This window comes from Myotis davidii, unplaced genomic scaffold, assembly GCF_000327345.1.
Source record: "Myotis davidii unplaced genomic scaffold, ASM32734v1 scaffold73, whole genome shotgun sequence".
In the NCBI taxonomy this organism is placed as follows: domain Eukaryota; kingdom Metazoa; phylum Chordata; class Mammalia; order Chiroptera; family Vespertilionidae; genus Myotis; species Myotis davidii.
Genome location: NW_006286675.1, coordinates 1707638 through 1718773, shown reverse-complemented (window position 1 = coordinate 1718773; position 11136 = coordinate 1707638). Strand labels below are relative to the sequence as shown.

At 50.3% G+C, this 11136-nt stretch overlaps 1 protein-coding gene across 2 annotated transcripts in view; it reads right to left on the bottom strand.

The window, feature by feature from the left end:
* Positions 1 to 2438: 2438 nt before the first annotated feature.
* The window catches only part of LMCD1 (LIM and cysteine rich domains 1), a 70763-nt gene continuing 62065 nt past the window's right edge, over positions 2439 to 11136 (bottom strand). For both annotated transcript variants that reach the window (XM_006758213.2, XM_015560349.1), the window contains exons 5-6: positions 4303 to 4518; positions 2439 to 3100 (exon numbers count right to left, since the gene is read on the bottom strand). In XM_006758213.2, the coding sequence (XP_006758276.1) occupies positions 2942 to 3100; positions 4303 to 4518 (375 nt within the window). In that variant the 3' untranslated portion in view covers positions 2439 to 2941. The remainder of the gene's footprint in view (positions 3101 to 4302; positions 4519 to 11136) is intronic.

The window sequence follows — 11136 nt, the reverse complement described above, 5'->3', positions numbered from 1 at the left end:
CGGAGCTGTTGACATTGTCATATTTAAGCATATGTCCTCCCAATTCTGGTACAGAATCCCACTCAGCTGAGGCGGCCGCTGAGCACAGTGTGGGGACCTGGGGGTGGGGGTGGGGTGTGGAGGCAGGGAAGGGAATAGGGTACACACAGGCACCTGCAAGCTGTTCATTTAGCTTCTCCAAGGGGAGCAGGAAGCAAGGTGGGTTGGGGCCAGGAAAATTAAGAAACTGGATTGCAAGGCTAAGAAGTTTCAACTTGTGTGTGTGCAGTAGGGAGCGAGGGAAGTGCACAATGAGGCTGTGTGTCTGAGCAGCTCACCTGTGTGTGTGCAGAGGGTGCGTTCTTGGTGGGAAGACCAAGACCTCATGGACCACCAGTGGTTCGCAGACACCAGTTGGCGACCACTGCACTAGGAGGCTGTTGCCAGGCTGGGCAGAAAACGTTCAAGGTGAAATATGACCTCAGGGACGGAGGGAAAGAGATGGTGGGAGAGAAGGGACTGTACCAAGTGACCTATCAGGGGCGGGGGGTGTCAGTGAGAATTCAGGTGTTCCAAATGCAAGGATGGGGTGTCATCAGGAGACACGGGAAGGCAGGAGCATGCTCTGGGTGGGGTCCATGGGTCTGTTGTGGGCCATCATCCCACCCACCAGCTTGTGGACAAAATCCACTAGGCATCATGCTGGGTTTCAGCATCGGAGAGATTGGGCAATTGATAATCTTCCTGTCTGGCTGTCACCACCCCTGCTTAAAACTCGTTGAAGGCTCCCCATTGCTTCTAGAGCAGAGACCAGCCTTTTCTGTCACCCACAAAGCTGGAGTACCTCTGAGGCCTCAGTGCCGATCTAATCCCCTGTCACTCTCTGTGCTCCTGCTATGACAGTCTTCTTTCAGCCCCAAGCATGGGCCATGCTCACCACTGTATCTCTAAGAGCAGGTAATAGGTATTGAATAAACTGGTGCCGCTTTAGCCCCAGGGCCTTTGCACATGCTGTCCCCATATCCATCTTTAACTGTCTCTTTCCTCTTTGCCTACTCAGGTGTACTCACCCTTTAATCATCAGGTCTATGTGTCACTTTCCTAAAAGCACATCTGACATCCATGAGTAGGTCCAATACCTTTCATATACTTTATAGCAACATGTACCTCCCCTTTATAGCATCCATAGTAGATGTGTTTTCACATTGACTGGGGGATATTTGCCCAGAATCTCCCCCGCAGACTGCTCCTGCCAGTGGTTTTTTGTTTGTTTGTTTTTGTTTGTTTTTAGAGTGTTATACCTCTGTACCCAGTATAGGAATTGGAACGCTGTAGTACTCCCTGAAGATTCGTGGAGTGAATGAACGAGTGAGAAGATGAGTGAATATTCCATTGATGTTTCTGGGAAGGGACTGAGAAGCAGGTTTTACCTGAGAAGCACCTTCTAGGACAGGCAGGATTTCAGCAGAAGGAACTGGTCTTCACATAACCAGCTCAGAGCCAGCAGAAGCATGGTGCGGGGAGCTTGATCAAAGGGAGTTTCCGGATATCATAAGACCAGAAAGACTAGCCAAGTTTTGGAACGATTCAAATGTCAGGGTGAGCACGTAGTTCTTAATGTGAGAGGCGCCGGGGCGCCAGGAGAGTGGGCAAGGAGGATGGCACTCACAGCTCCTCTCTGAGGAGACAGGCGTGGAAAGGCAGGAAACCGGTGGCTGCAGAGGAGGCAGAAGCAAAAGCCAACTCAGGAGGGCACTGACGTAGCTTTGGCCAAACTCGCAGAGCACAGGGAGGAGGGACTGCAGATAAGAGATGGCGAGAGCGAAATCCGGGTGATAAGATTCAAGAGACTTGGCAACAGATGGGAAGTTTAAGAAAGAAGGAAGGTCTGGAGACAGGACTGGGAGTCCTAGGACTCAGGCCTTTTTTGTGCCTTGTATCTGCAGTGGAAAAAGATGTCTTTTCTTAGAAATGGTGGAAAAGAAATTAACTTGGAAGCTGCACAGAGAGGCCAGAGAAAGAGAAAATCGCACTCCAGCACCTAGTGTATCTGGTCATTCAGTGTTCAGTTGGCAAGGTCTGTCCACACAAGTCACCGTGTCCCATGGCCGTGTTTGGCAGCTCCCCAACACTCTGCCTGATCATACACCCAGGGCCCCCCATTACCTGCTGGGCTCTGAGTGCAGGGAGTCAGGTTATTTCTCTTTAAGCAGCTCATCATTCCCAGGAGGCTGCTTGTTGCGACACACGTTTCCATCCGGGGATCTGGGGAAACCTGAAACGGGGGCTGGGGATCCTGCCCCAAGGACCTACATTCCGCAAAGAGCGAGATGAGACACATCAGCGAAGAGGCGCACCGGCACTTTCAATGCCTGTGCCAGCACCAGCATCCAGGGAACGGGCTAAACGGGTGCCACGAAACCACGGCCTCTGTGTCAATAATTAGATAAGGGCGTGTGTGGACTGCATACAATGTTTATTGCTGTTTATCATGCCAAAAAAGTTTTTATTTAAAATTCAAATTCCATTGGAAAGGAGGCAACAAATGGTCGTTGGGATCCCAGCCTGCTCCCGGAGGCGCTCCCAGGCTCACCACAAAGCACGCGCACTCTACAGCTACGCGGTTCCATCACTCAGAACTGCATTCTGGGAAACTCCTCCTGGAGGTCCCTTGCAGGATGCCAGCTGAGTCTCTAGTTAGTAGCTGGGACACAACAGCCACAAAGACAAAGAAACTCCGTCCTAAGACTTCTCAGGTCATTTCTAGCTTTGAAACTATTGACCCTCAAGGATCCACCACCACCCAACCTAGAATATACGTGCGTATATATTCCCACTGAAAACAATATCGCGGGTTTTGTTGCCGGCTGGCTGTCACCTCAGACCCTGAGGATGGCCTCCCCACACCTGGCTTTCCTTCTCCGTGGGCGCCTGTGGGTCCCGGCCGTGGACGGGCAGCCCTTCAGGAGCGCCGCGACTTGCTGCATGTCGGGCACAGAAGCTGACCCTGGGTGACAATGTACGCACGGCCGCTCAGCTGCTGCTCGCAGCCCTCACAGACGAAGTGCTTCCGGTGCCAGGCCAGGCCTTCCACGCGCTGGTAGTCCTCCGAGAATATTATCTGGGGAGGAGAACAGAGGAAACAAACCTGGTAGAGACAGTGTGTTGAGGGCAGGTTGGAGGATGGTGGTTCAGCCTGTCCTTGACCTTGTTTTGACCTTGACAGGCCTCCCTGGAGAACTCGGACTCCAATCTAAGGCACTGAGTACAGTGTCTGGTGAAAGTCACGGTTGCATCGTAGGTTCTTGGTTGGAAAGAAAAGGCCTCCACCATCAGCAGGTTTTCCGTAGCTAGTCTCTGGGACACTCTTTGGGGGCAATTGCAATCCCCAATTACGCTCTAAGACAGTGGTTCTCAACCTTCTGGCCCTTTAAATACAGTTCCTCATGTTGTGACCCAACCATAAAATTATTTTCGTTGCTACTTCATAACTGTAATGCTGCTACTGTTATGAATCGTAATGGAAATATGTGATATGCAGGATGGTCTTAGGCGACCCCTGTGAAAGGGTCATTTGACTGCCAAAAGGTCGCGACCCACAGGTTGAGAACCGCTGTTCTAAGATATTAAATACCCAGGTGAGGACAACCTAACGATAAAGGTAGTGAGTTTCCTGTCACCATAGGCATGATGACAGTAGTTATTATTGTCATTATTAATATACTTTAGCGTTCCTCTAGCCTTAACCTATATTGGAGCGTCAAACCCCTCTCATAACATCGCTAGCTACTGTTTTATATGATGTTAACGTTGTATTGTGATATCACATTATATTCCTTTATCCTAAGACTAACAGCCGCCCCCATTTATTAGTTACTCGGCCAGGCCCATGCCAAACATTTTCACTCAGTGTCTCATGTACCTTCGTAGCAACATGGCATGGACACCGTTGTCCTGCCCATTTTATGAGGGAGAAAACTGAGGCCCAGGAGCTGGGTAACCACACAAGTACTAGATGCAGAGGCAGGGACTTTGCCTCCCCTTAACAGCCCCTGTCATGTCCTTCTGAGCACCTACTAAGGGCCAAGGCCGAGGCTGGACAGGCACTCTGTGTCTGACCCATCCCAGCAACCCTAGGGGTGCAAAGTAATACTGGCCCCGTTTTCCAGAGGCGAAACAGGCAGAGAGCATGGAGTGCGGCCTGCGCCTCAGTTTTCCTCTCTGTGGGTCCCATCTCCAGTGAAGCCACACGCTCCTTGGCCTCTGTTGTTTCCCCCGCGATTGCAGGGGTGCCCCATATCATGCAGCCGCACTGGCTCTCACCTCATCGCAGCCGGAGCAGCGGGGCCGCACGCTCTCGCAGTAGTGGCGGCCGCACCAGGGCGCACCGTCCTTCCAGAAGTAGATGAGGTCCACCAGCGGCTCGGAGCACTTGGTGCACACGAAGCAGGCGGGATGCCACTGCTTGCTGTAGCCGGCCCTGTCCGAGTAGACCACGGGGCTGTCGGCGGGTGCCACTCCCTTGCAGAGCTCACAGACCTGGAGGGGTGGGGGGGGACCCCGAAGATACAAGGTAGTCAGGAGAGCAAAGGAACACAGGGTCCAGCTTCAACTCCAGTTCTTTCCTTCTTGGGGGACCTCAGGCAAGTTACTGTCGTTCCTCAGTTTTCTCATCTGCAGAGTGGGTTCATATTGCCCACTTAGGAGGCTGGTGTGAGAACCAAATAGAATACTTTTTTAGCACAGTGACTCTCAACCTTTTTGTTCTCAGGACGGTTTACACTCTTAAAAAGGGTATAAAAACTTCTGTTTGTAGAGTGATAGCTATTGATATTTACCGTAAGAGAAATTAAAACTGAGAAAACATTAAGTAATTATATGTTAATCCATTAGACAATAAGCCAGAATGTTAACATAAATATTTGTAATTAAAAAATAATTCTATTTTTTCAAAACAGAAAGTGTAGTGAGAAGAGTGGCCTTGCTTTACAGTTTTGCAAATCCCTTTAATGACTCGCTCAACAAGCGCCTCTGGGTTCTGATCACCGCCTCCGCTTTTCATGTTTTGCATGATGCTGTTTTCTTTGAACTCCATGAAGAAAATCTGGCCGCACACTGATATAGAGCTGGAAAAGGGAGGGGTATTTTAATCGCCTTCCCAGCAAACTGTGTATAGTTTTCTTTGATTCCACATTAAAATTCAAGTGGTAGTTTCCCAAAAGTCAGTGACTATGGAATTTGAAAGCGTATCAGCCAGTCTTTCATCCTGTTACATGAAGACCCACTGGCCCATCTCGTACTTAGAATGGATTTTTGCCCATGTATGATTATTTTGCAATACACTTTAAATTTTAGGGCGGTTTAGATTTAAAGAAAAATTGTGACACATATTAATGGCTTACATTAATTTGGTATATTTGCCATGATTAATGAATAATATAGATGTGATTATTAACCTAAGTCCAAACTTTAAATTTCTATTGTCTAAGCTACCTGGTCTGTGGTATTCTTAGCTTTTACCTAATGTCCTTTTCCTGTCCCAGGACCCCCTCCGGGACACCACATTGTATGTAGTCGTCCTGTCTCCTTCGACCCCTCTTGGCTATGCCAGTTCCTCATACTTTCCTTGTTTTGATGACTGACAGTTTGGAGGAGCACTGCACAGTAGGGATTTGTCTGATGTTATCATTAAATTGGGAGGAAAATCACAGAGGTAAATTGCCAGCCTCATCACATCCTACCCAGAGTATACACTCAATCCATACAATCCTGTGAGTCATTTTGGAGTCATCTCCTGCTCCACAGAACTCTGATGATGATGACGACAATGGTGGTGGTGATGGCGGCTAGCATTTCCTTAGGGCAGGTCTGGGTCCAGCCCGGTGCTCAGGAACTCGCATTATCACTAATACCTCTTATAGAAACCCCAGGGAATTCATTATTTCCCCCCAAGATATGGCAAAACTGAGGTTCAGAGAGATTGAGGGACTGCTCAATAACGTACAGCTGACAGGAGACAGAGCTGGGATTGGAACACTTGTCTCAAGCTAAGGTTGGTTCCGCTACAGGTTGATCAGGCATTGCTGTGGCCAACAACTGTGGCTGTGGCCAAACCTGACCATGGCCTGTTCTTATAGGACCCACCAGAGGAGAATGGGTTTTATGTTTGAACTCCAATTCAGTGGAATGTTTTCTCAAAAATAATAATTCAATTCTTCTCACGAGCATATCTGTATTATGCACTAAATTGTGTCTCCACCACATTTCCATGTTGAATTCACATGTTGAAGCCCTGACCACAAGGTGACTGTATTTGGAGACAGGATTTTTAAGGAGGTACCTAAGGTTGAATTAGATCGTAAAGGGGGGACCCTAGTCAGGACTGGTGTCCTTGTAAGAGGAGAGATCAGAGATCAGCAACTTCTCTCTCTCTCTTCCTGCATGTCACAGAGGAAAGGCCACGAGAGGACACGGAGAAGGCGGCCATCCGAAATCCAGGAAGAGGCCTCACCAGAAACGAGCCCTGCCGGCACCTGGACCTTGGACTTCCAGCCGCCAGACGGTGAGTAAATGCACGCCTGTTGTTTAAGCCACCTGCTCTGTGCTATTCCCATTTCCCTGTAATGACACCCTGCACTGACTAGTACAGCCTGTATTACAAAAGCGTGTGTTTAATTATAATGTTATACAGTTGACCCTCAAACATGGGGGTTGAGGGCACCTATACTCCATACAGTGGAAAAGCGGCACAGAACTTAAAATGGCCCTCTGCACGTTTGGAATCCCAACCGTGGATTGAAAATACAGTCGACCCTGGAGTAACATGGGTTTGAACTGCAAGGGACCCAAACAGTTGAAACCTGTGTTGTTGAAGGATCAACTGTATTTTGAATGACAGATATTTAAAATATGGTGGAAATTTGTTTTCTCTCTTGTTACATAAAGTACCCACATGACTTCTTAGCCCACAACCCCTGAAATATTTGCCACTTGGCCTTCTCCACAAAACACTTGCTGACTTGGCTTCGGAGGAGAACCCTATGTCACTACGCAGCAGTTACATGTCAGTTCCCATGGACGTAGTTATTGTTTTGCCACATAGAGAGGAGTGGGCCTGTGTGAAGAGCCTACTCACTTAGTATTCTTAATTTAAACACTTGAATCACATACCTACTGTCCTCCTGTGCCTGAAGAGGAAATAAAAATTAACACGGTGGAAGGTGGGGAAAGAGAACCAAATGACAGTGTCCACGTGCCGTCCCCGAGCACATCCCTGGCTATTGGATGAACATCCAGAGAAGGAATGTTAACTGATCCGACGCCTGCCGGTGGTGCTGAGAACGGGCTGGGTTTGTGGTTTCAGTTCTGAGCACAAGAATGAGTGGTGTGGGAGCCCCGTGCCGCTGCACGCGACCCAGTCCCAGCTCCCAGCTCGCCAGGAACCCATCAGACGTCTGAACCAAAAGTGAGTGATGAGTCAGCATTCGTTTATTCTCAACATCTCTTCAGTGTAGCTGGGAAGTGTCAACTATTTGGCAAGGGCTGCTGAGTACCAAGCGAGTTGTCTGTCTGTCTGGCTCTCTAAATTTCATGGGACGAAGTTTCCAGTCCTTTCCTCCCACAGAGGGACTTATTGTCGGCCCAAGACACCGGGTTGGGTATCACCACAATGCATCAGTGGGGAGGGAGGACACAGATGAGCCTGGCTGGCTTCAGAGCATCAGCAGGCACCCGTGGCCCAGAGAAGGAAATGGGTGATACGCAGTCAGAAGAGCAGTTTGGGGGTGATCATGGGTGGCTGTGAACCCAGGTCATGGGTTGGGATTCACTCTGGAGGTAATGGGGACAAATTAGGCACAGAGCCTATGTAAGCTCCATCTCTGGTTTGCACTGTAGAGAGAGAATTCTGGCGGCAGCGTGGAGGAGGAGGGATTCGTGCTCCCGAGCTTGGTCCCAGCTCCTCCGCTGTCTGAAAGGCATTTGTCAAGGGCCTCTGTGAGGTGGCCTCTTCCCTCGCTGTTTCCTGGCACCCTGGCTCCTGGCCGCGTTGCTGACAGTAGCCAGACCTTCTCAGTAAACAGTGCCCCTGCCATTTTATGAAAGTGAGACGTCTGGGTAATGAGCCCTGTCAGCCCGTGTCAGGAACCAATTTACTCCTTCTCGCTTCTGAGCTGTTTTCTGTGCCTCTTACCCTGTCCTCGCAAAGAATGTCGGGGCCGACTGTCCTGACGGTCACCTTGCTGGTCCCCCGGCCACCAGGGGCAGGCTGGCCTCCAAGAGTCAGAATGCCTCGCCTGCGGGGGTCCTACAATCCCGGCCCCCGCTGTCTCTGGACAGACTTCTACTTCGATAATCTTTGGTGCCGTGGTTTACAATCTTTAAAGTGTGGGAGGTGGCTGAGAGGTGTGACCTTGGGCAAGTTACCCAGCCTCTCTGTGCCTTAGTTTCCCCACCTGTCAAATGAGGATACTACTAATAATACTAACAACGCCATAGGGTTGTTGCCCGATGAAATGAGATAACACAGTTACTGGACTTGGTGGGAGTTCAACAATCATTAGCTAAAACCTCTGGTGACACCCTGCCCCAGCCCCCCTCACAGATGAGGAAGCCGAGGCTCAGAGGAGTTAACACTTTCCCACGGTGACAGAGACAGGCTGAAGGCGGGTCTGCACTGGGTAAGGAGGCCCAGGATTCCTTCCGAGTTGTGTGAGTTTCACTGTCTGGGAAAACCCCAGACTCAGCTACAACCAGTGCCTGGCTTGGTGGGCCTGCTCTGATCTCACTCTAACCTGACCATCTCTAAGATAGTGACTCTCAGGCTGGAGTCTGCCCAGCCTACCCCGGAGGGCTTGTCCACACAGACCGCAGGGCCCCCTCCCAGAGGGTCTGACTCGGCCGGTCTGGGATGGGGCATAGGAATTTGCCCGTTCCCAGGGGATGCTGATGGGGTTGGGAGAACCACAGTCAGAGAGTGTTTCAGGACGATCTCATAATAAAGCCAGCAAAAACGGTATCACCAACTTGATTCGGGTTCAGCGAAATCCAATTAGAATTCCTGGCATGCTTCCATTCTAGGCTATTTTTAAGAAAGCCCGACGTGGCCACGCCTAGGCTACTTTGCCTGTGAAGGAGGTAGTGTGGTCAAGTAGGAGTCCTCTGGGACTATGTTGGAAAGCTCAGAGAAGAGCACTTATCATTAGCATATCAGTTGGTTCGTACTCGTACTCCCTGCTATCTAAATCCAGAGTTTGTGCCTGGCCACGGGGGCTCAGTGGGTTGGGCACCATCCTATGCACCAAAAGGTTGCCAGTTTGATTCCCGGTCAGGGTACATGCCTGGGTTTCAGGCTCGATCCTCAGTAGCGGGGAGGTGCAGGAGGTAGCCAATCGATGTTCCAGTCTCACATGATCTCTCTCTCACTCTCTAAACAAATAAAATAAGAATCAGAGCCGAAACCGGTTTGGCTCAGTGGATAGAGCGTTGGCCTGCGAACTGAAAGGTCCTGGGTTCGATTCCGGTCAAGGGCATGTACCTGGGTTGCGGGCACATCCCCAGTAGGTGATGTGCAGGAGGCAGCTGATCGATGTCTCTCTCTCATCGATGTTTCTAACTCTCTATCTCTCTCCCTTCCTCTCTGTAAAAAATTAATAAAATATATTAAAAAAAAAAAAGAATCAGAGTTTTTTCATGAGACCCTTTCCAATGTTTGCTATACCTCAGTTTGCAGACTGTTGCCCCGGGGGGAGGACGTGTGGCACAAACCTGTCACAGGCGGAACAAACATGACGTTTTTTCTGTGCCATGAAGGTCTGCCCTGTCCCCGCTCCGGTGACCAGCCTCTTAACGAAGAGGGTGTAACTGAAAGAGTTTGAAAGTCCCGTACTTTGGGCCTTTGTAACCTGTAAAATCACCTGCTGTGAGAAAGCTGAGGCACATTTTAGATTCACCTCAGCCACTAAGACCCCTGCAGGGTGGGGGTCCCTCAGTGTGTGAAAATGATGTTGCAGATTCTCGGGCCCTCCTCCAATCAGTGGGGTGCCTGAGCCCCTTCCTTTGATGTGGTCCCCCTTCATGGCTGGCTTCTGTCCAATGGAAGGGATCTCTTAGATGCCCGAGGAAGGTGAGAAAAGGCAACGCAGCCTCCATGGACTCCCTCTGTGACTGTACACACACCCTGGCCCAGCGCAGGCAGGAGAGGTCCTGAGGCCTCCAGGCTGGGGCGCTCAGTGGAGAAGACACGCAGCAGCGACGGCCGGCCCAGCCCCAGCTGCTCGCGTCTTCCCAGCACCAAGGCCAGACGTGTGAGTCAGAGGAGTCCAGGCCCAGCCTGTGAGCTGTTCTGGCTGATGCCGCGGGGACAGGACAGCGATAAGCTCTCCCCACTGAGCCCTGCCCTCATTGCCAACAGAGGTTATTGTTTTAAGCCTCTACACCAGGGTGGGGAACATCATTTGGTCTGGCCCTGCCAAGGCCGTAGGGATGAGTTCATTAAATGTTTGACCAAGTATAGCGGCTAATTTTTAAGTTGATCATTTTGTATGGCCCTCGGATGATGCTATAAATATCCAGTGGCCCTCAGCAGAGGTTCCCCACCCCTGCTCTGCATCCTGGGGAGGTTTGATGGGTAGCCTTAGGTAACGGGACCATCAGGTGTGGGCACAAGGGATTTTGAAGACTTCTGTCATGGACGTAGTCAAGACACAGAGTTTTAGGCAACAGCAGATTAAGGCCGGTGGCCAAGAGTTACAGCCAAAGAACTGTCTCTAAGGACCGAACCTTGCTGGCCTTCAGAGAGGGATCAGCAGATACAGAGAGCCCTCTAAACTGGCGGTAATCTCTCCGTCAGGGCTGCCAGAGTCCGGTCCCATCCCGCTGTCTCCTCTGGACGGCTCTTATCCAAAGGCCTACCCGGCCTGAACCCGGAGTGCCTTGTGAAAGTCGCATCAGTACAATACAGTAAATATTAGCACAAGGCCTTGCACTCGGCCCTGGGTCCTTTCCAATACAAATGCTCCCCAATTCACTTATAAACAGCATCTCCTCATTTCCTCTTATGGCGATTGTTCACCATCTTTGCTTTGCAGCCTTACGTATCCCAGCCAGTGTTTATTTTTCTCTTTTCTTTTCTCCTCTCCTCTCCTCTCCTCTCCTCTC